Below are 24343 nucleotides of genomic sequence, written 5' to 3' on the forward strand. Positions count from 1 at the left end.
TTAATGGCCATGTTTTGGCCCCCTGGCATAGCTCCAGAGTCCTGAGCTTCTAAGCTTATCAGAAGGCCAGCCAGAAGACCAACAAACTGGATGCCCGCCAGAAGCAGCAGCAAACCTCAGACGATTGTGGTTTTGTTCCCCGTCAGTCTTTGCAGATGATTGCTCCTGTTCCTGCTACTCCTCCTACTTGGAAGTGACTTTGGTGTTGATTGCTCCTGTTCCTGCTACTCCTCCTACTTGGAAATGACTTTGGTTATCGTATTTCAACTCATTATCGGATAAGGAATTGAGCTATCTAACCAATTGTTGCTTGTATTGGTTTCTTGTCTTGATGTTCAAGGTTTTAATTAATAATTATCGATTAGGAAAGCAAATTATATATTATTTTATCTGTCCAACTGTTAATGGAATATTCAAGGCAATATTATGTATAGGTAAATAAACTAATTAAACTACTAATTTATGACCCTTTCAATAAGTTTTCCATTGACATTTTTTAATTAATTATTATTTAACATTTAAGGAACAATTTAAATAGTTAATATCTCCATTAGTGCAATTTCAATTAAGTTTCCTATTTAAATTTAAAGAAAATAACCTTTAAAAATATATTTTTAAAGAGTTTAGCCACTGTAGAAAATTTTGATTCAGGAAAAAAGTTCAACTAACTTTTTCAGACTGATTTCTTTATTTAAAATCTCAATTAAAGTAAGTGAAGGTAAGTTTTTTATTTAAATTAAAAAAAAAAAAAACCTTAAAATAATACATTTTTACAACATTTTCTATAAAAAATCATCTTTTCAGAGGAAAAAACTTTCCCGTGCATATTTCTTTCCAGCCATGTTCATTCGCCTGTTTTTCGTAGCACACTTTTGTGGGCAACGCATTAAAGGCGGCATCAAAATGTAAAAGCAATCTCAGTTATGGCAACAACAGGTACCAGGACACAAGCCATCTCTCTCTCTCTCTGCACAGGTAGCCAAGTGAAAAGAAGCAGGTGAAAACCGTAAAATTCAAATTTAAAAGCACACACACACAGCACAGTGTGGTAGGGTACCCATAAACAAAAGTGAAAGTATTTATAACATGCAAACACGCGGTGGACCATGGTCATTTGCATGCTGACCCCCAGTAAACACAACACCACTGTGTGTATGAGGCATAAAGTGGGCGAAGGGTCAAGTTAATCACGTGCCATGAAAAGTCACGCGTTTGGGGAGAATGCAGCCTTTAAATAAAAGCTCACACAGCTCACAGTTCACAGTTAACACCAAAGGCAGACACCGAAAAATCAGGCCAAACGAAAAAACATGCAAATAAATGTGTAATAATGCACAGGAAAATGCCCAAAAGAAAAAAAAAATGAAATTGGAAAAACACAGGCCAAGCCGAAAAGGCATCAAAATTGAGGTTGCACAACTTTTGGAGGTCAGAAAACAAAACTCAAAGAACAACAAAGGCAACGGAGGCAAACTACTACCAACTTCGGGACTGCAATCTGGTCAAAAAACACTACACAACCACATCAGCTTAAAGACCTGACTTTAATTTATCGCGAATACAAAGCGCTTTTGTGCCCACTTCTGAAGCAGAAAATAAAGTTTTCCAATTGCATTCGAAATGTCGCGACAGAAGGACTTGACGTTCTAGCTAAGAGTCTTTAAAGGTAAGCTTCAATAGTTCTACAATTCTCTCTATTTTTTACTATTTGCAACCAAAAGCTATATACTATAAGCTATAGCTATAAAAATGTTCAATTCCGACAATGCGTGTCAAACTCATGAAATACAAAGGAATTTTATTTGCCGACCCATTTACGAGCGTTTCCTTTGATGGCCGCAATATGAACTAGTGAACTTTCCACAATATTTATAACACTCAATTACTGACCGTGATTCTGTGTGTGTTGTTGGAGGAGAGTATTGTGTGTGTATGTGTGTGTCCAGGAGAGTTATTTAAATATTCCACAACTTTTGTCAGTACTAAAATAATTTAATTTGCTTTTTTTCGCTTAATAAAGTGAGGGAAATGGTGGGTTTGAATTTATTTTGCAAGTGTTATAAATCTAGTTTGTAAACTTATTTTGCATAACTTTTCAATTGAATTTTAATAGATATTTTGATTTTTATGGTATATAAGTTAGGATTTATCAGCTTATATATTTTAAATAGAAAATTTCGATTAGAAAAACCCTTTTCTTCTTGATTTTGTAAAATGTTAAATATTGTTTATTATTAATTACCAAAGATATATGATTATTATTAATATCTATGTACATATGTCTCTCATAACTCATATAGAACGATATCTCGTTAAAATTATTATAGATTTCCATAATATTAGTGATATTCATTGTGCATTAATAATTACCAAAAATATGTGAAATATTACTACATATGTAGTATAATTTCTTTATTGATGCCACAACAAACCCCATTTTCCACTTCCCCCAAAAGGTAAAGATGGACACCTTTTTAGCACGATTTCTATCAAGGTCAGGCAGTTTTCCTTGTTATAATCTCCTTTTTGTATGTCTGAATTTCCACATCCTTTGTTGAGGGGAATTCTCTTCCCTTCGCCACGGGTCACGCGCATAAATAAATTTAAAAAGCTGTCCCATTCGTTGCACTGGCACGTCAACGGTTCTAGCCGGTCCACTGCCAGACGTGTGGTGGAAATAAGTTTTCCACTTTTCACTCTACCCCGTATGCACGTAACTTTTGGGTGCAAGTTTTTGCTGGGTGTCAAAGGCGAAAGGATTCTCCTTAGGATGGCAAAGAAACATGCCCAGGAATCCGAATTTCTGGCCATTAAGAGGCTTATGCTTTGGCCTCGAAGGTGCTGTGCACATGCCCAGCCGCTAAATGTTTGTTTGTCAATTTAATGCGAAAAGCTTGTTTAAACTTTAAACCGATTTTCATATTTGCACAGTCGGCCAAACGGAACGGAAAATGCCACAATGGCACCCAAAGCGACCAAGTGATCCCAAAACCCAAATCGCCAATATGGGGGACGGAGCTGGACTGGATTGGGTAGGGTTGGGATTTGCATTTAACAGGGTTTGGACTCGTCCAGGAGGAGCCTCATGTTTACTAATACATATTCGCCACACAGGCACTCAAAGCGCTTTCCAAAAACACACAATGAATTGTGAATTGTGTGCGGGGAGCCGGATGAAGGAGGGAACGGCATATAAAACCTATTACAAAATATGTTTGTGTTTCATTAAAAATTTAAGACCCTCTTCCTCCGGACGAAGGAAGAAAAAAAAAATGAAAAAATGAAAAAAGGAAGCAGGATGAGGGAATAAAGAATCCAAGCTCCCTGTTTATGACATGCGACAAATTTATTTTGCCCAGCGCACATCTGTATTAAATATGGCTCTCACTGATAAAGTTATAAAAACGTGAATCTTATGACTTTCGAAAAGAAATCCAGAGAGTGCCAAGACTACCTTAAGTGTCAGTATAAGGCCTCCCTTTTCTCTTACGCTAAATGGTCTTCAGGCAGCCGTAATGCTTAAAACAAATCTTGTTTTTAAGGAATTTTAATATTATTATCTTGAAGAGTGCTTTATAATGATTAAGAGTTAATTATGAAATGCATTTAAAAAATACTGAATGCCAAAGAAAACAAAAAGAAAACTTTTAAAAACAAACCAAACAGCATTTTGAAGTGACATTTTTCAGTAGTGAATACTTAGTGAATCATTTCTGATTTAATATAAAATTTGTAATACCCCTAATAGAATTTATCTTACTTTATTTTCTTAAAATATATAATATGCATTTCCACAGAACACTAAACAAAAAAAAGAAAATAAAAAAATCGGAAAATCAATACTGAATATTTATACATTGTTGCAAACTAATTTGTATTATTGTTCGTATTATTGTTTGTATTATTGTTTTGCTATATGAGTATTTCCATTTATATTTATATTTCTCTTTCATTAATTCGCTTAAGGAAACTTAACTTTAAAATAACAGCAACCCAAAAACATTGACACGCCATTTATAAATTCCTTTTTTAATTGACAAACATAAAGCCATATAGAATGCATATTGCATATATGCTTTCTGTCTATAATTCAAGCAGAAATATTTGTGAAATCGGGTCAAATCGCCCACATAGAATGCAGAAATTCCTTTATTTATTGTCCTGGCACAGTCTGGGCAAAAGTACAATCAAATATTATGCTGATAATTCTAATCAATGAGAGCACAGACACAAGGACCCCATACGGATAGTCATTAACATCAGGATTCATTCGATTGCCAATCAATATTTGGTTTCGTCTAGCATATCTTTTGGTTATCCTCAGCTTTTATATGCTGGTATTGTATAGTGTCTGGCATAAAAACCAAACGAGGTAATCTATATTTTATGCTCCAGTGGTCAGTTGTGTGCTAAATCTATATATAAAGTATACCCCCCGTTCCACAGATTTATTTAAGATATTAAACGCACGTGCTCATGCTTTTTTATCTCTTTCGCTGCAGAGTAATTTTTTGACAACATTCTACAAGGAAAAAAAGTAAAGTGCAGAATCAAAATTCAGTTACCAGATATCTCCTAGATCGATCATATATCTGTCTGGATTTTCTTTTGAATACAGACATTCATTTGATTCTACTCATGGACAGACTTTCGCTCATGGTTTTATTACACAACTGGATAAGTGATAAGTTGTAAGAGATTCATCAGTCGTTATCGCAGACCTTATCTACCTGAGATTAAAAGAGTTAAATAAAATCCATTTTTTAATTGCCATCACGAAAGTCAAAAACCTTTTGGAAAATGTGAAACAAAAGGAAAATGGGATTTATGGCCCCCGCGGCCATTGTCAATAAAGTTGATTCATTGCAATTAAGTTGATGCACTGTTAAGCCTTAAATAAATAGCATACAGCCATATAGTGTTGCGATGATGGCCATTATAGCCTTTAGATTGGAAAGCAAAATCAATCGAGCTGGTGAAAATCTGCGAGTAAACAAATCTGGATTTATTTGTTTATCTTTAAAACACGAATTAAATTCTGTCTGTTTTTATTATTTTATAGCTCAGAGGGAGAAAGCGCTTTCACGTGCTCCTTGGTCTTATAAATCATGATAGTATGATATTAATATATGACCAGATTCACTCGCTTCATGACGCAATACACGCAGTGCTTAGTTTTCAGTGTATATAGATTTATATTTATCTTAATCAGGAAACTCATCTTAGAGCCAGGGAGGGACCTTGAATTTCCACTGTTTGCCCTGTCGCTCCAGACATAGTACGTAGTCCCTGGGTGGCTGGGTGTGGAATATATCTTGTATCTTGTATCTGTATCTTTGTAGCTTTCTATCTCTGCATCTGTCTCGGCAGCGAGTGCTGTTTGCTTGTGTTTTATGGCGACTTGTTGACGTTGTTATTGCCGCGCTCCGTCGTCGTCGTTGTCGGATTCTCAAGTTTATCAACTTGCATAGCAATGAAGCGATATGAATATGCGAGTGGCTGTGAGGTAAGAAGAGAATGGGCAGCTTCACCTCTACTTTTGGGCCAGGATTTTGTCAGCCATTTAGACGTCTATGTTGCCACTTTGTGCTCTGCTTGCATTTTGGCAAAAAAAGGTCCCAGTTTGCCAGCAGGCAGTGCTGTCAATTTATCCTGGGGGGCATACTTTCTTTTCAAGATTATTTGAGCTGAGACTGCAGTTAAAATGTGTCAGAAAACACCTTGTTAGGGAAGCTGTTGATGATTTTTGGGACGTAATTTAATTCCATTACTTTAATAAGAAATGATAGTCACAACCCTTATTTTTTGAAAGCTACGATTGGTTATGGCCAACACTGATTTGTGCTGACAATGATGCCAACAGCTTGTCATAATTTTCAATTTTATACCGCCAGGCTCTACGCCCACCTACCTATCTGAAGTTTATGCGATTTCTACACACACACACACTCTGCTCCTGGGTAAGCCCGAAAATGTTTGCTCTACGTGTCTTTTTGGCCGTGTTCACCACTCCGCCTGCTAATGCATTAAGTCGATTTCTCGCTTCAATGGATTTTGTTGTGGCTGCCATACAAGTTTTGGCATTTGCCAAGGACCTGGCATATATCCTTATATCCCGATACGTCGCCTTGGCTGAGCCACTCTTGCACGCTCAATCGAATGCCAAAATGCTCCTCCACTTTTCTGACTGACATTTTGTTTTTTCTTTTTTTGCCACATTTAGTCCCCGGAAGTCAATCGCACGTTAATAAAATGTCGCAAAATGGCCAGGGATTTTTTTTTTTTTTTTGTTTTCCTTCTTCTGGGACCCCCTTTTGCTGATAGTGTTCTCTCACTCTTTCGGCTTAATCGCGATTCAATTAAGCTGTTTTTAAGAATTTAATCAAACTTCGCTCGCCGTTCTCTGACCTTTTGCCGCATCCCGGGAAAAAGCCAATTAAGCGCTGGGACAATGAAAACCTGACTCTGGATCCTGGGGCTTAATTAATGTATCAATCTTTTTGTTGAAAACCAGTGCCGCCCTTCGTTGGGCAATTAAGACGGCTATTGAAATGTTGACACTGGCCGCAACAACAGGACACTTTTCGGGAGTCCTTAAAGGTTGAAGGGAATGTGCGTGTATATCCAAGAGCGTGTTGGTCAAGGAACTTTTCCATCGGTTGTGTTAACAAGTCGCACGCACATTATTTCTAATTTATGCGCATATTTCAAAATGAACTCGGGGCCTTGAAAAATATAAGCAGAACGAAACAGAAACAGAAACGGTTTCAGTTGTCTGGAAAGTTGGGGCCTGTCCTGCCACTAAATCACATGCGTACATATGTACGTCTTTCGAATGAATAATGTTGGTACGCTGTCACTCAGTCGTCGTCGTCGTTGTCTGGAAACCCTGGGAACTTTCCCCGGAAAACTCAAACTTTCCTCACAGTCTTATTAATGTTAATTACTGCCTTTTGCTGTGTGTACGCCAAAGCTCTTTATCCCTTAAAGCCGCAACACATTTGCGAGCTTGCCAACAAACTTCAGGCCTAATTTTTGTTAATTTTTTCCTTTCTTTGCCATGGGCATCGCAAAGGGGGTTTAACCATCAGTATTTCCAGCAACAATTTATGCTGAAAGTTTTTGGCAAATTGCTCATTTCAAGCACCGTTTGGTATGCAACACCTTCGCGATATTAGAAAATTCCTTCAGGTGAGAGATTTATGCTAGCTATCGTCCTGCCAATTACACACGCTTATATACATATATACACGGAGCAAAATAAATTCTTCAGAAATATCTCATTTCATACAGCAAAACTTGTCTTCAAAAAATCAAGAAATTATATTATATTTAAGTTGTTTAAAGACCTACAAATATTTGCTTTTAGCAAGTTTTAAACTCGGTGTAAAAGCCCCGAAACTACCTTAAAATTTGGGTGTGCTATAAAAATCATTAGGGGTTTTGCAAAACCCAAACAAGAAATTGGTTCAAAATTAGGCTTAAAAAATCCCTACCGTCAAAGTTTAAAAAACTCATAACTAAGCCAAAAATGCATTAAATTCAATTCGGAAAGCTGTCCTGTGTTAGTTTTTATTATGGTAACAAACTTGCATACTAAATTTAACATTTTAAAAGATAAAATTTTTTTGATTTTGTTTTACAATTTTAACGATGTAAAAAAATCGAAAATTTTGAAAAAATATAGATTTTTGTCGGACATAGCCAGATCGATTCAGCTGTTAATGCTGATCAAGAATATATATGATTTAAAGGGTCGGAAATGACTCCTTTAAGAGTAACAAGCTTCTGACTAAAATTAAAATACCATTTTATTAAGAAATATTTATCTATATTTTCATAGCACAATTTTTTCTACAAATCAAAGTTTAAAAAACTCATAACTAAGCCAAAAATGCATTAAATTCAATTCGGAAAGCTGTCTTGTGTTAGTTTTTATTATCGTAACAAACTTGCATACTCAATTTAACATTTTAAAAGAATCCATTTTTTTCGATTTTTTTTACAATTTTAACGATGTAAAAAAATTTTTAAAAATTCGAAAATTTTGAAAAAATATAGATTTCTGTCGGACATAGCCAGATCGATTCAGCTGTTAATGCTGATCAAGAATATATATGATTTAAAGGGTCGGAAATGACTCCTTTAAGAGTAACAAGCTTCTGACTAAAATTAAAATACCATTTTATTAAGAAATATTTATCTATATTTTCATAGCACAATTTTTTCTACAAATCAAAGTTTAAAAAACTCATAACTAAGCCAAAAATTCATTAAATTCAATTCGGAAAGCTGTCTTGTGTTAGTTTTTATTATCGTAACAAACTTGCATACTCAATTTAACATTTTAAAAGAATCCATTTTTTTCGATTTTTTTTACAATTTTAACGATGTAACCCCGTAAAAAATTTCGAAAATTTTGAAAAAATATAGATTTTGATCGGACATAGATAGATCGATTCAGCTTTTAATGCTGATCCAGAATATATATGGTTTATAGGGTCCTTCAAGCGTTTTAAAGCTTTTGAGTAAAATTATAATTCCCTTGCAAGGATATAAAAATGCATAAATATTATAAATGGAATTTAATACTTATATATATACGACAAATGTAAGAAATTTTAAAAAGATTTCTCTACAAACTATATTGTTTACAAATAATCAGAGTAAAAGCTGTTTTTTACAATTAGAACTGATTAAATTTTACACTTCCCTATTTTCCCTTCATTACTATAACTTTTGTAGGATTAAGAAGACATTTTTCTTTCACTGTGCACTAATGCTCACTAGCATCCTAGCGCCCTGCGAATTAATTTGCATTTATCTAGCTGGTCTTACCTGGGAAAACACTTAAAGCACTCGGAAAATGCGGCCACGCGGAAAACGCTGGAATAGCAATAGTACTTGTTTCTCCGTAATGTTGATGCTGAATAAAAGAATCCGCTGGTGTTTTTATTGTTCCTTGGGCTTTTCTCGTAGACACACTATTAAGACCTGGCTGCCGGAATATTGGATCAAGCATGCTTAAATTTGTTTTTCAAGTTCAGCAGGCATTTCTGTATTGCTCATTTCGATATTGTTGTTTATAATGGTTGTAATTGCCTTAATGGTTATTATGTCGGTCTCCCCGAATATGCTGTTGGTTTGGGTAAACAATCTAGGGGAATATGTTCAGGCCCATTTCATTTGTTTAGTAATTAAGAAATTTCAAATAATTTAATATCCATGCCGAGTGTTTCCTTGGCTTGCAATTTACTTTAACTACACGTAGATGTTTTGGCAATATTATAGGTTTGCGGCACAAAGGAAATGGTAATTGAAGTGCCCTCCCAGTGGAAACGAAGGAGATGGAAGCCCCAGGAGTGGAAAACTCGACTTTTGCCATTGCCATTGCGTTCAGGCAATGACCCGGAAGTTTTGGCCTTTTATTTATCTCAATCTCTGCTCGATACTCAGCCCGGCCCGCCTCCATGGGTTTATTTTACAATAATAAACATTTGGCATTTCGTATTTTGGCTCTTTGCGATCTCTCTGGCACTGTTCTTATGCATTTGTTTGCTTTACGATTTTAAAGATTTACGAGATTTGTTTCCACCCAAAGAAGCACTTGGAGTAAATAGAGTCTCGCCTTCTGGCCTTCTGTTTCCTACAGGTGAGCTTCTATAAATTAAAACTATTAATGATTAAGAAATACTAATGTTAAAGGGTTTTCGAGTTAACAGAATTTAATTATATAGAACAGAGATTGCCTTGAATTTAATTATATATGAATAAAAAAGGTCTGGAAATTCCCTTCAAATTTTGAAATAACTGCACAACGTCTTATTGCTTTTACAAATTTGAATTTTAAATCCATAAACGAGCACTAAAACAAAAGTTCTTTTAATTTCAAGTCAATTAGGAAATTTAAAAGAAAAACTATGGAAATTTTGTATCATTGAACTACATTTTATATAAGATAGTGCAAATTAACGTCTTGGTTAAAATTTTTACTTTTTAAGGAGTTCCTTTGCTTAAAATTATTATTTAATTCAATTTGAAATTTAAATCAAACTACAAATCGTTCAGCTCTACTAAGTACTCCAAATTAGGGGCTTGAATTTAATTGTCAACACTTTTTCAAGGATTTATCCTGTATTAATATATTGATTAAAAAAACTGTTAAGACAAATTCAAACTAGTCAAACTTTACTGTAGGTAAAAACAACACGAGAACTTTTAGTAAATACAAGACGATGACTAAGAAGGGAACGTTTCATTTTTTAAAAGTGTACATTTCGCAACCTTCCAGAGCAGATTTCCCCCCCGACATTCCATGGAATCGGAATCGTTGAGATAATAAAAAAATATTCTATTCCGCTTTCTTTGCCCCCACTTCACTGGGTTATAGCTGCTGTTTCTGCTCTTGTCTAAATAATACAATCAAATCGAATGGAATCGAATCGAATCGGTTTAATAGAAGCGAACTGCAGTGTAAAATCCAACAACAACAACAACTATAAGCAAGTTCATGGAGAGGGCCCTGTGGGTGGGTGGAGAACAGGGGGGTGGCGGAGAGAGGGAGAGGCACGCGGCTGAGCATATGGGAGGCTGGCAATGACGATCAGAGCGAGAGAGAAAGAGAGGTCGCGCGGTGAAGAGAGCGGAACGATATGTACATGTTCAATGCAAACCAAACAAATCACCAAAATAAATGCTACGAAAATAAACCATAAAGCCGAAGAACACTGAGAAGAGCGTATATTAAATCATTATTTGTGTTTTGCAGAATCCGCGGGTTGCCGTGGTAACTTCTATCACATGGCTTTAGTTTAGTTTATTTTCATTTAATTCCCGAGTTATATTTCGCTGGCTTTGCGTAATTGCGCTTTATACTTTGTGCATGCAACTTTTTGGTAACGGAACACTGGCACGCGGCGGAGCACGATAACGGAACGAGATGCGTCGGCACAATTGTTAATTGTTTTAAAAAATTTAAACAACCGAACCGAACACGTTGGAGCGCCAATAACAAATATGAGCGGACGACGCTCCGCCAAAAACACACACACACTGTCGAGGCACTCTCATCAGCTGTTTGTGTTGATCGCCAGCAGGGCTGCCAACTTGTCTTCCGTTTTGTTTTTTGTTGCTTTTTATTGCGGCTACAATTGACCGTTTTTCTAGCACTTGAATAATTCACCCGCCGTTTACCTAACTGGAACGCGTCCTGCTGGGGTTGACCTTCGGACCGCACTCCCACCTCGGGCACTTTTTTAATTGCCGAGCGTGAGTAGAACTTTAAAACACGCACTGCGAAATTATTTTTATTGCTCTGCGCTCCGCTTTTGCTAACGGTAAAACGGAGGGAGCCACCGACGAACGACGAGCCTAACGGTACTGTAGTCCGAAAACGACTGAGCAAAGGATTTCGGAGCCGTGGCTTATATACCGGACGTCGGACGTGGGACGTCTCCACCGCCGCAAAGAATCCACAGGACGCAGGCGCAAAGCGGAAACCGTGTCAAATCGCGGCCTCAGGGTCAGGATGTCAGGGAGAGAGTGCCGGGGGAGTGAGAGCGCGGTGGAGCCGGAGCGAGAGAGAGTAGGACATGCAACAGCATTACCGAAAACTCACACTCCACACGGCAAATAGACCGTTAACAACTATCCGTTTCCCGAATCCAACTCCGAAATCTGTTGGAGAAAATGCAAGGTCACGAGGGTTCGAGATCAAGAGATTGTTATCACCCTAAAAACATGAGTTTGCAATTAAGATAATGAAACTATTATTAACAAGATTTTAAACAGATTCATTTGAACAATTTTTATATACTTTTGAAGCTCGTAGTTAAGCTTCATCTCTGTATAAAATTTCTTTAAATCGTTTTAAGTTTCATCTATGATATTAATTAACTTAATTCCCTGCGAAGGTGTCGTTCCCTCTTCCATTCCCGCACCTTTTCCCGTTGCATATCGCTACGGTTGCGTCTTGGCTGATGGAATGGATCTCTCCTTCTCACGGCATTCAAATCAAAGGCTCCAAAGTGAGTGACCCGCGCCGGCTGCTGCTCAATGCCCAGGCCAGTGCGTTGCTTACGAAGAACCGTCTTCACTGGGTACAAACGTCCACTTTGGCTGGGTCCCAGGCCGTGCTCTTGGTCCCAGCCCTGCTTCACCATCAGCTGGAGACCACGGTTCTTGGCGGATATATTGAACTTGTGCAGTTTGTGGGCGGGCAAGGCCTTGAGATTGAACTGATGCACCGTGGAGGTTTGATGAATGGGCCAAGGGGTCTCCTTGTAGTCCCTTTTGCAGATTTCACAGTAAAATGGGCTACTCTCATCGACTGTTTCCTCCTCGTCGCTGGCCTCTGCGGGAAAAGAAACTGCTTCCAATAGGTGCACTATTTCGGAGTGGCCCTTTCGCTGGGCCAGCTTCATGGCTGTGTTTCCGGATTTGTCTTGGACATCCACGAGTGCTTGTCGCCGTAGGAGCCAAGCCACTGTTTCGGTGGCTCCTTCACAGGCAGCCATCATCAAAGCAGTCCATCCAAAGCAGTCGCAAGAGTTTATCTCCTCTTCCGAAATTTCCATGTCGGACAACTCCTCCACTTTGTTACTCGTCGCCAAACGGAAGAACTTCCCCTTATCGAACGGCGACTGAGGCTTCCTGTGTACTTTCCTAGGGTCCTTTTCTTTACTAGATGTAGGTTTAGGAGTGCAAGTTACCGGCGTGTCCAGCACCTCCTTGTAGAACTCCTGGGCCTCCTCTCCATTCAAGCCGTCAATTTGGTGTTTGCTAGCTTTCGCTGGCGCAGGAGCACTCTCCGGATCTCCGGCACGGACGAACCTCTTCAGTTGCAATGGTAGAGTGGTCAGTGCCAGCCAATTTGGATGCAATTCTCCGGAGGAATTCATTTTCCAGGAGATTTCAAATAATTTTGTAAATAAACATCTCACATATGTGAATTTGAAGTGTTGGTAAACATCTGATCAAGTCGATAGGCGGTCGATAAATAAAAAAATACTAAATACTTAACTTTACAGAAAGTAAATAACTAGTTATATGAAAAATATATGGTTTCTGTTGTCAGTCTTAATTTTGTTGTATAAAGTGTGTGGTATATTCAACATAATTATAAATATAATATAATAGCGCTTTTATTTATTTGATTAATTGTATTCAAGTTGTATTACGCTTCGAAACCGTTACAATTTATTGAAACCCAGAACCGTTATACCATCGCAATCCGACGTTTTCCAACATTGCTACATCGACGCGCTGTTCTCGCCCTCTGCTTTTGGCCTGTATTCCTACCAACCGCGAAAATGTAAATTTCACAATTTAGTTTAAATCGTCCAGCAATCGCAAAACCGAGCTCAAATTAAGGCACAATTTTGGCCAAAACCACGGCCGTAGCCGATGGACAACCAATAAAGGCGGAGAGGATATTCTTGTGTAACAATTGTCCTAAAAAACTGCGCAGTAAAAATCAATAACTGTAAGTGGCACGCATCGCGATACATAAATGTAAAACGTGCCCACAAGGATTAAAAGAAGATGTCCGACGAGGAGGAGGACTCCGTGTCCGAGGGCTTCTCGGCCAGCGAGGACGAGTGGAAGCCGAGTAAGGACGTCAAGGGCGGGGAATCCTCCGATGACGATGACAGCGACTTCGATGAGCTGCAAGCGGCGGGCGCAGGAGCGGCAGTTGGCGGGGCAGCCGGCTCCAGTGGTCGTTCATCCGCCGGAGCGGGCAGGAAGGGGTGGGTATACCCGAATGACCGACTGACCCAGTGACACATCCTTCATTAAACTCTTTTACTTCTGTTTCCCAGCGATCACAAGGCGCCAAGCGGCATCAAGGGCTCCTCGGTGAAGAAGAGGAAGCCCAGCCAACAGTCGTTGCGCTCCAAGCTATACAACAAGTACCGGCCGCCGCCCAAAACCTTTCCCACATCGCCATCCCAGCAACAGAACTCGCCCTCGGCGTCGGGTTCAAAAAACGCGCGAACGCCCAATGAAAGCGGTGCTCGGGATCAGCACAACGCTGCTGATTCCAGCAGCGAATCCAGTGTGGAGGACTACCTGGTGAATCCAGCCGATCTCGACCTGCAATCCAGCTTCTTTGTCGGTCAGCCGACGTCAGCGCAGCAGCTACCGTTGCCGCAGGAGAAGGACAAGTCGCCGGTGCCGCAATTCGATTGCAATGCCGGCATCACGAATCTCTCGGACTCTGGCTCCGGATCGGAGGACAACAACGACAGCAGCATCGAGGATAAGGCCGATGGCAATGCCTTCGACTTTCGCGGTCTCCTTGAGAACGCCAATAGTTTGGAGCGCACGCGGGATGCAATTAACCGGCGAAATGTGACGGCCACACCGCCACGTAGCCAGGCTGCCACTATGGATGTCAATGCGCTGCTTGCATTGGGCGAGAACCAGAACTACCAGAATGTAGAAGAAGATGACGAGGAGCCGGAGGGTAATCAGCGGCGAGGAGCCAGGAAAACGTCAGGAACGGCTGCGACGAAATCTGGAGGAGGAGGAGCAGTTGAACAACCTCTGCCACCACCCATGGACGGGCCGTCGCGTCTGAGCAAAACCAAGTCGACGCGAATCAAGCGTCACACGAAGACGCGACCCGTGTCCACAGTGGTGGCCACTGCCGGCGATACCGATGACTCCGATTTTGAGGAAGTGGCAGGTAGGCGAAAATACAAGTAGTTTGACGGCCAGTCTCCCCTAAGAGAAGGTAGCGATGGCAGTGGAGGCAGTTAGAAGGAGCAATGGCTTACAAAAGAAAAATGTTGGTTGTGGCGCTGGGATTTCTGGTATCTGATAAAGAACAAAAACAAAAAAGTAACAAGCTTCCAAATTGCTCTGTATGAGACTGTTGTAGTTTTCGTTTGTACCAAGTTTATTCGTCGATGTGAGAATATAGAAATTACTAACTGGAAAAGCTGCGGTCATAATAATGGAAGGAAAGCGATGTATATTTAAAGATCTTCCTATAAATTAATGGTTTCTAGTATTTATTAGCTGACAGTTCTTGTATATTTAATTTTTATATCATTTTCAAAGCAGTGTTTCCTTTTAATGCCTTGTTTTTTGTACGTAATTGTTTGAAATTTGTGTTTTTTTGTATGCCCAACAGGTAGCTTTTCAAGTTTCACAATTGAATATATTATAAAGTTCCATTTGTACAAGATTCCTCCCATAATATTTGCTAGCTCTATTATTCTGACCGCAGTTATTACATATGTGCATGAATGTAAATTTGGAAGAGAAGCGCTTAAAGAATGGCCATGTGTATCTACAATATATACCTATTTACTGTAACATTTATATATTGTTAGTCGATTAGACTGAGGAACTAGCGTATGAAATGGCTCTTGCTGCGAACGCTTTATCCAGAAACTTGGCTTACTAAAAAACCTATTTATTATACCCACTAACCAGGCCATGAGTCCTTTGATTGCATGCCCGTAATTTATGAGAAACGTATATCCGGTGGTGTGAGCCAAATCCATGTCAGATCGAAACGAACTCAATAGCTGAAGCTGAAAGACGAAAACTACCACATAACGCTTCTTAGAATCCAAAGAAACACAACAAAAGCTTCTTTTATTGTCAAAAGAAATCATAAATTAAATCAACTGAACATTCTCTTAACGTTTTTTGCACTAGCATAAGCTCAATCTGCGTGTTAAAGATACATAGTTGGAGCAAAGTCTATATAATGACAAGATGAATAACACCTATGCTTTTGCTTGCTTGCAGTTGCTATAAGGTGTTAGTTATCTCGTTATTGTAAGGACTTCGGTTAAAGAAAGTTAAAAGCATAAACTAAATGTTTATTGAAGTCTAAACGTGGTTTTAAATGTCTGCACACACCCACACGTCGAGTTAAATCAAAAGAAACTTTATACTTTAATACAGAAAATGCATTTATTTTAATTGTTTTCTGCTGATTTTTTCTATTTATGTTTTGCCACGCGATACCAAGAAATAGGTCCCAGGGACTAGAAGGATTTTAAAGATGCAAAATGCAGTATGAAAATAATGATTTTTGATAGCTAGTCGAATGTGTACTTACTTTATGGCAATTGCAAGTGTTTCACCAAACGAAATAACAAGTAGCTAACGAAATTAGAACTGATGTTTAACGAATTTACTTTAGCGAAATTGTATTCACTTAACATAAACATCTAAAAATCAAATAACTAATGGTAAAATACTCGAAATAACGATGCAATAAATCAAATCAAATGAAAAGCTCGTAATTTTAGCGCAATTTTAGTGGATGTTGATTGTAATTAATTCAATAATTGAAATTTAAAATGCACTTTAAATGATGATATAAATAAATAAATGCAAAATGTTGAAAGGACTCTATGGCTCTCTGTACTGGGTGTTTTTTTTTTTAACCCTGCCTTCCCTGCCCCGATCCTCCTGCATTATCATTGGTTATGGAATATTTATAGTAATTGAATTACTTTAATTTTGTTGAATTTAATTTGTAACTGTCAAAATCTATTAAAAGAGTGCACAAAAGAATGCCTTCTTTGGGCACAATTTTAATAGATTTTTAAACGGCATTTGTTTATTTATCTATAGCATTTCCACTTAAATTAAGAGTCTTTTAGTTCATTAATTTACTTATTTTAGAATCATTTAACTAGAGCCTTTAAAACTTCAAATCATCATTGGTTATCATGCCGCTCATTTCCACCCCACTTCCAATTCCCTTTCCAGATGACGAAGAAGACGAAGATCTTGCCACTCCAAATGTCTCCGGGGATCTGGAGATCCATGTGGGCCTCCAGAATCTTCGCCCTACGAAGGAGCAGAAGACGCAGCTGGAGCTGGAGAATGCCCTGAAGCGTCGCCTCAATCGTGATATCAAAGATCGGCAGCTGTTGCTGCACAAGGTCAGCCTGATGTGCCAGATAGCCCGTAGCCTGAAATACAATCGGCTGTTGGGTGAATCGAATGCCCTGATGCAGGCTGCCTTAAGACTCCTGCCCAGTCGGAATGCCTATCCCACGGAACGAGGCACAGAGCTCAAATATTTGCAGTCCTTTGTCACCTGGTTCAAGACAGCTATCAAGCTGTTGAGTCCCAACCTATATTCCGAGCAATCGGCGCCCGGCAAGAAGGCCATTGTGGAGTCCTTGTTGGCGCAGATAAAGCGCAAGGAAGCCCGCTGTAAGCAGGATATGATATTCATATTCATTGTCCTTGCACGGGGAATGGGAATGAACTGTCGTCTGATTGTGAATCTCCAGCCAATGCCACTGCGACCGGCAGCTAGTGATTTGATTCCCATTAAAATGAAGACGAATGACAAAAAGAACAAGAGCCAGGAGTTGGACTCGGATGAGCAGGAAAGTGAGAACGAGGATGAGCCCAAAAAACATAAGAAGGCAGCGAAACCAACAAAGCCAAAGGACAAGGAAAGCAGCAGCAAGCCAACTGCCTCCAAAGAAGCTGAGAAAAAGAGTCATACCAAGAAGGAGACCAGCAGAACGGAAACCAAGTCCTCACCCAACACAAAACCACAAAAGAAAGATACAGAAAAGAAGGAACAAACCAGGAAAGATGATTCTAAATCAAAGACAATCGAAACCAAACGTAGCTCGCGGGCAATTAAAAGGGAGGATGATGAGAAGCCTTCAAAGCCCAGTCTCTCCTCTAAGCTAGTTGAAAAAGCCAAACTAGGCCGATCCGATAAATCCTCATCGTTTGAGGAGAAGCCAACCACTTCCAAGGCAGCTCTAAAGGTTTCTCCAACGAACGAAACCAAAGCAAAGCCTCAATTATCTCTGCTTAAAAGAGTCACAACACAAAAGATTTTAGAGGAAACTGAAGAAAAGAAGCCTCGGGTAGCCCCTCCCATGGCTACCTTTTCGCCAGTGGCTGGACGTACTCGCAGAGGTCGGGAGAAGTCCAAAGACGAACGAGATGAGGAGACAAAGACCAACAATCAACCACAACTGATCGGATCCCCAGTCCTACCAAAGCTGGTCTTATCCAAGGTCAAGCTGCAGAGTTCGACGAAGCTAATCGAGAATGCGGAGAATGCCAATCCGGAGGAGAAGCCCAAGGAGCGGTCCACTCGAACGCGAAGCAAATCGCCCAAAGTTCACATATCGCCAAGCTTTCTGCAGGGCAAAGCCGCAGATGTTCCTGAACCCAAACCAAAACCGAAACCGGAGCCACGCAAGAGTCCAGACACCAAGGCTCGGATTTCTCCCAGATTCCTAACCGCCGATGTAGATACCGGCCGGCAATTGCGTCAGCGAAGGCAGAAGGATAACAACGCTCTAAGCATTCCCCAGTTGGATGGCGCTGATGATGAAGCTAGGCCATTGCCCAAGAAGCGTCTGAAGCTGGAAAAGCTGCAAAGGTCACAGAACTCACAGGACGATGAGGTTTTCGAACCCGCCAAGCCCGTGAAGAAGGCACCGGTGTTGCCCAAGTCAGTGCAGAACTTGAGGAAAGATCGTCGAGTGGTCTCCACCGATGATGAGGGCGGCACGAAGAATAAGCGTCGCCCAGATGCCTCCGACATGTGGGTTGAGGTATGGTCCGAGGTCGAAGAGCAGTGGATTTGCATAGATTTGTTCAAGGGCAAGCTGCACTGCGTGGACACGATACGAGTAAGTCTACAAACATCTGTAAATATAACAATTAATATATAAAATATCTTTATTACAGAAAAATGCATCCCCCGGCCTGGCTTACGTGTTTGCCTTCCAGGATGATCAGAGTATCAAGGATGTGACTGCTCGCTATTGCTCCAATTGGAGCACCACCGTCCGCAAGTCACGTGTGGAGAAGGCATGGCTTGATGAAGTCATTACCCCATATCTGGGACATCCCACCAGACGCGATATTACCGAGAACGAACAGCTCCATCGTATCCATGCCAACAAACCGCTGCCTACATCCATAGCCGAGTTCAAAGATCATCCACTTTATGTCCTTGAAAGGCACCTGCTCAAGTTCCAGGGTCTGTATCCGCCAGATGCGCCCACTCTAGGCTTTATTCGAGGCGAGGCTGTTTACGCTCGAGACTGTGTTCATCTGCTGCACTCGCGGGATATCTGGTTGAAGAGTGCCCGAGTGGTGAAGTTGGGCGAGCAGCCCTACAAGGTGGTCAAGGCGCGTCCGAAATGGGATAAGGTAAGAGTTGCCATCGCTGCAGTACATCGGAAATTGGTTAATTTTTGTCTTTATTCGTTCAGCTCACACGGTCTGTGATCAAGGATCAGCCGCTGGAGATCTTTGGCTATTGGCAAACCCAGGACTATGAGCCCCCAACGGCCGAGAATGGCATAGTGCCACGAAATGCCTACGGCAATGTGGAGCTTTTCAAGGCCTGCATGCTGCCCAAGAAGACGGTCCATCTAAGATGTAAGATTAGGAATCAAGAATTAAAAATGCAGGAAATAACTTTATCCTTACTTGTATTTGCAGTGCCCGGTCTGATGCGCGTCTGCAAGAAGCTGAATATTGATTGTGCCAATGCAGTGATTGGCTTCGATTTCCATCAGGGCGCTTGCCATCCCATGTACGATGGCTTCATTGTGTGCGAAGAGTTTCGGGAGGTGGTCACCGCTGCCTGGGAGGAGGATCAGCAGGAGCAGGCGCGCAAGGAGCAGGAGAAGTACGAGACACGAGTCTATGGCAACTGGAAGAAGCTGATCAAGGGTCTGCTCATTCGTGAGCGCCTTAAGAAGAAATACAACTTCTGAATGATTGTGTATTGTATGTGTTTCCTTTAAGTTTATCTTTTTTTTACACAGCCTGGTTGCGCACGTGAATTGAATTCGTATTTTGTACCAATAAATTGCATTTGTAATTATTTCGAATTTCGTTTATTTATCGATTCTTTAAAAGTTGGTTTCCATAACTTTACATAGCATAGCGTCGTAAGATTTTAATTTACAAAATTAGTTTCGTTTTCCGAACAAGTGAGAGGTTTTTCTTTTTAGATACAGAACGATTACAGGTAATATAAGATCATAGTTGATTGGATTATGGATTATCCGTAATTGAATATCTTTAGCAGCGTATTGAAGTCCTAAGGTATAGTCTTTACAAGAGCATGGAATGCTTTTTCTTTTAGCGAACTAGTGAAATAAAGCTTTCGCCTCAGAATATATATATAAAATAAATAAGATCCTAACTTCAAAATTCCAAATTAGTTAAGTACAAAATCGATCTACGTACACAATAAGGGGCGACTTTGGTTTTTTCATTTTTTTGAGGTTTGTTAACTAACATATAACGCTCCTTTTTCTTGAGCATGAGTTACTCCCGGTTCTGGCCATTTGACATCTCTCTCATTGAGCTAAAATTAAACTGTTTAACTAAGCTCTACTTTCTGTAGTTTTCAAACTAATTTATAGCCGGGGTAAGTGTAGCTTCAGTGACCCCTAGTTTCTTCTAAATAGAAATAAATATATGTATATTAACATTTAAAAGTTTTATCCAGTTAAAAACAAAGAAGTTAAGTGTGAAAATAGGTTTCTCTTTCAGGAAACCCTTCAATGATATATTAATTCAGCAAAGAGAGAGAGATATTCAGGGACTGGCCTATTTGGGGGAACACTAAGATTGCATCGGAGCTGCTTACATCGTTACATCTTACGCCGGCATGGAGTTGGTCAAGGTGGAGCCTTGGGAAGAAGCAGCTGCGGCACTGGGCGACCTCTGGCGCTGCGGACTGCTCTGCGCCTTGAGGTACTCGATGTACATGCGCCTGGCCTGGTTGAGCACACGGGTGACATCGTGCTTTCGCACCATCTTGTCAAAGTGCATCGCTATCTCGTTGTAGTCCATGCCCGCCTTCATGATCGTGTTGCGGTGCTGCAGCAGCAGGGTGAGGCAAAGGAACATAAGGAAGGCGTTGCCGCCGCCGAATTCCGAGGGAGGAGGCAGAGCCGCTGCTGTGGCGTTCAGTCCAGTGACGCCATTGAGATTGGCCCCACGCTGCGGTGAGCGTGTGTAGGCGCTCTCATCGTCTGCGTTTGTGGCAATCTCCACTAGAGGGGATACCTCCACTAGGCTGGGCTCCGTGGAAATGGGCAGGATGACTTCGGGCAAGCTGCTGCTGCTACGCATTCCCAGGGGCGTGTGGCCGTCCAGCAGGAGCTGGCTCTCGTCGATGAAGGGATTGAAGGCATGTGATTCGTTTTGCTGGACACTGTTGCTCTTGGCCGCTAGTCGCTGGCGACGACGCTGGTGCAGTTCGCTGACATCGGGACAAGTAATGATCTCGTTCTCCTTGAGGTCCTCCACCAGGTCCATGGCATCCTTGTCCAGCTTCTCGTATTCGATGTCGTCCCGCTTCTCGTTTTCGTTCTCCGTGAAGGGCAGCCCGAATACCTGGCGATCCAGATTCTCCGCCTCTAGACGCAGCTCTCGCGTTATGGCCGTCGTCATGGGATAGTATTCCTGATCGGTCTCCTGATCCTGATCCTGATCTGGCGGCGTGCGAGTCTCTTCCGGCTCGCCGTGATGATTGCCCTCGAGATCCAACTGCAGGTTGTAGCTGCTTAGCTCCTGCTCCTGTGCCTGCTGAATGGCCGTGGCCGCCGTAGAGGCACTCCAACTGGTCTCCGGCACCGAAGACGAATCAGATTCGTCCAGGGAACTACCCAGTCCGCCCTTTGTGAGCTGCACAACCGGCTTGGTAACCGCTGCCGGAGCTGTCGTCGTTGACTGCTGCTGAGTGGCAAAACGATCGGAAATCCGGTTCTTGTTGATAGTCGCAAAGTTGAGGAATTCATTGAAGTTCTTGACCAGCTTTGGTGGCATTTTCCGTTCGCCGTCGTCCTCTGTGGACTCGCCATCGAATGAGAGACCGATACGACTGGTCGCCGCCAGCTTCTCCTTGAGATCCTTGAAATGCCCGCCACTGGAGCTGCTCACCCACTTGACACTCTCACTCACCTGGCTGGCATTGGAGGCCAGCTGCTTGGCAATAATATTGCTCACGGCCAGAATGTTCTTGTGCTGCAGCGTGGACTTCCTGTCGGCGGGATTATCGTCCACAATCGAGGACGACGAGCTGCACAGGAAAGCGCGTCCAGGTGGTGCTACGTCGTTCACTTTTTCCGGTGTCTTTTGGGCGTCATCTTTGAAGGGATTCGTTTCCAGAAAACTAGGCGATTCCTTCCTATCGAACACATCATCGTCTTCGGTGTCCTCGCCGGCCGATAAGTCCTGTACTGATTTGACATTTGAATTCTCCATGGCACCCTCGATTAACGCCAGCATTTTGGACTCATCTAGGCTCTGATGCGCTTTGGCCGAGGTGCGTCGCTGCCGGCGAGCAGCTGCGGTCGCGTGCCGAGACATATTGTCGTCCAGGCTGTGATTCAACCGTTTCGTATTGTCCAGGGCATGACCCGTCGTGCCCAGGGAAGAGCTTAGAGAGCTGAGCGACGCCGAAGAACTCTGACGACGCAGGGCACACACTTTGGTATAGGGATTCTCCCGTGGCTTGGACAGCAGATAGGAGGGACTCGTCGGCGTGGCGCTGTACGAGCTGGAGAAGGTGCTGGCGCTATTTGGCATGGAACTCTCCGACAGAGGCACGAACTCCTTCTCAAAGAGCTGAAGCTCCTTGTCACCACCACCGCTGCTGTAGCGCAGCGAGCTCCACTGCACCTCCAGCATGCGCAGGGCATCCTCGAAGGGAAACTCACGCTTCAGCTCCAACAGAAGCCAGCGGTAGCAGAAGAGCAGGTCGTCCGCTTGCTGCGACTTGAGGTACTCCCAGAACTCCGGATCGTAAAAGCTCAGGGCCTCCGTCAAGTGGGCAAACTTTTGCGTCATTGCAATCCCGTCCAGCATGAAATTGCCACGCACCCGCGCCATTATGGCACAGAAGCAGATGTAGGCCTGCGCCTCGTCGTTCATGGTGACCAGTAGCGGTGAGGCAATATCTGACATGCCTTGACAATACGACACCGTCGGATGGTTTAGAGCGTACGTGGTGAGGATGTTGAAGAGAGCCGCAATATTCTGATTGTCGTCGCTTCCGGCGTAGAAGGGATGCAGACGATCCGTCCGCAGGACATCCTTCTTCACCATGCTGGTCACGTAGGCCAGCTCACCGGCCACGCTGCCTCGCTTCACCGCCGCCTTCCAGGTGTCCCTCAGCCGGCAATATTGCTCGGACTTACGCCGCATAAACTCCATGCGCTGATGGCCGTCGAGGGCTAGGCCATGAGCTCCACCAGGATAGACGTTGAGCAGATGCTTCCACACCACACGACGCAAACTCGGATCGATGCCGCCCAGAAAGATGACACGGTGCAGCTCATCCTTGCGCTGAATCTGGCCCAGGGCGTCGAGAAACAGTCTGAACTCGCTGTCACACATGGGTGGTCGTGGTGGCAGGTTCGCCATATGTTCCTCGGACAGATTGAAAGCCTTCTGAACCATAGAGAAGGTCTTTTCCATTTGGTTCAGGATGGAGCTGCCTAGCTTAGTCTGCATGTGCTGAACGTACTTCTGGGAAACACCCAGCGACTGTAGGGGCGATATCAGCTCGCGGGCAGAGGGCGCAGAGGGAGCAGAAGTTGGCGGTGCAGCGGCTGCTCCCGCAGACGTTCGGCCGGGCGAGGCCTCTGTCTCACACTCACGAACCACCGTGAACGGCTTGACATCGATCTGCAGAATCAGGCATGGCTCCGAGGCCGTCTGAATGGATATGTTGTGTATCCGCAAGAAGGCGGCGTCCAGATCCCAATCTGAGCGTACAGCCAGATAGATCTCATTGCCCGCAGGATCAAAGGCCTTGTACTTGATGGAGAAGTCCGATTTGACGTCGAAGGCCTTGGCCAGCAGGGAGTACAGCACCTCCAGCGTGGTGATCTGCGGATCCACAGAGAACTTGCGCCACTCCGGCCGCGCCGTCGGCTCGCATTTCTGTGGGGAAAGGCAAAAATATAAAAGTCTGCCACCTTTGTTGTCTCGCGCCTCTGTGGCCTCCCTTCACTTTCCACTTGCCTTCACTTTCACCCGCACCGCCTCGCGGGGACATATGCCAGCCATGTGTGTGTGTTGTGTGTTCTCTAGCCAGGGCGACGATTAACTCCGTTCCATTATTCGTTTGTGGAGTGACAGGAGCGTGTCGTAAGGAACACTTAAAAATTAAACAATTGGAAAGGAGTCTGAATCAATCGAATCGCGGCCAGCGTGACCGCGGCATGACCATCGAAAAATACCATCCCGCGAAGAGGGAAATATACCAATTTAATTTTTAATACCATTAAATATAACTATATTATATATTAAAATTTATTTATAGCTCTCAAATAATTCAATCAATTGTTAT

General features: G+C 42.2%; 4 protein-coding genes across 23 annotated transcripts in view; 1 reads left to right on the top strand and 3 right to left on the bottom strand.

The window, feature by feature from the left end:
• Positions 1-11404, bottom strand: part of Trpm (transient receptor potential cation channel, subfamily M) — a 61351-nt gene extending 49947 nt beyond the window's left edge. For 11 of the 20 annotated variants that reach the window (XM_086827078.1, XM_086827074.1, XM_086827072.1 and 8 more), the window contains exons 1-2: positions 11194-11402; positions 8839-9157 (exon numbers count right to left, since the gene is read on the bottom strand). The gene's annotated coding sequence lies outside the window, so the exon portion shown is untranslated. Of the gene's footprint in view, positions 1-8838; positions 9158-10658 lie in introns of all 20 variants that reach the window. The other 9 variants (XM_086827068.1, XM_086827067.1, XM_086827090.1 and 6 more) reach the window with 5 other exon arrangements.
• Positions 11405-11751: 347 nt separating this feature from the next.
• On the bottom strand, positions 11752-13218 carry LOC110177760 (G patch domain and ankyrin repeat-containing protein 1 homolog). The gene has a single exon (XM_020944624.2). The coding sequence runs from the start codon at positions 12897-12899 to the stop codon at positions 11892-11894; it is 1008 nt and encodes a 335-aa protein (XP_020800283.2). The 5' UTR covers positions 12900-13218; the 3' UTR covers positions 11752-11891.
• An 8-nt stretch (positions 13219-13226) lies between these two features.
• On the top strand, positions 13227-19855 carry Xpc (DNA repair protein complementing XP-C cells homolog). Its single transcript, XM_020944685.2, has 6 exons — positions 13227-13748; positions 13821-14689; positions 16741-18647; positions 18706-19173; positions 19236-19404; positions 19468-19855. Exons 1-6 carry the CDS (start codon positions 13543-13545, stop codon positions 19743-19745), a joined length of 3897 nt encoding a protein of 1298 aa, XP_020800344.2. The 5' UTR covers positions 13227-13542; the 3' UTR covers positions 19746-19855.
• LOC110177797 (uncharacterized) lies at positions 19853-24248 on the bottom strand. The gene is made up of 2 exons (XM_020944686.2): positions 24016-24248; positions 19853-23934 (listed from the first exon to the last, which is right to left on the bottom strand). The coding sequence occupies exons 1-2, from the start codon at positions 24058-24060 to the stop codon at positions 20641-20643; spliced, it is 3339 nt and encodes a 1112-aa protein (XP_020800345.2). The 5' UTR covers positions 24061-24248; the 3' UTR covers positions 19853-20640.
• Between the last annotated feature and the right edge of the window lie 95 nt (positions 24249-24343).

The sequence above is a fragment of the Drosophila serrata genome, unplaced genomic scaffold (assembly GCF_035046125.1).
Source record: "Drosophila serrata isolate PLE 108 unplaced genomic scaffold, ASM3504612v1 contig_165, whole genome shotgun sequence".
NCBI classification, from domain to species: Eukaryota; Metazoa; Arthropoda; class Insecta; order Diptera; family Drosophilidae; genus Drosophila; species Drosophila serrata.

Excerpts from the sequence above, each read along its gene's own strand:
- LOC110177760 (XM_020944624.2), bottom strand. The coding sequence starts at position 12,899 with ATGAATTCCTCCGGAGAATTGCATCCAAATTGGCTGGCACTGACCACT.
- Xpc (XM_020944685.2), top strand. The coding sequence starts at position 13,543 with ATGTCCGACGAGGAGGAGGACTCCGTGTCCGAGGGCTTCTCGGCCAGC. Across the intron at positions 13,749-13,820 it reads GCCGGAGCGGGCAGGAAGGG|CGATCACAAGGCGCCAAGCG; the intron begins GTGGGTATACCC and ends TCTGTTTCCCAG. Across the intron at positions 19,174-19,235 it reads CGCGTCCGAAATGGGATAAG|CTCACACGGTCTGTGATCAA; the intron begins GTAAGAGTTGCC and ends TTATTCGTTCAG.
- LOC110177797 (XM_020944686.2), bottom strand. The coding sequence starts at position 24,060 with ATGGCTGGCATATGTCCCCGCGAGGCGGTGCGGGTGAAAGTGAAG. Across the intron at positions 23,935-24,015 it reads CGGTGCGGGTGAAAGTGAAG|AAATGCGAGCCGACGGCGCG; the intron begins GCAAGTGGAAAG and ends CTTTCCCCACAG.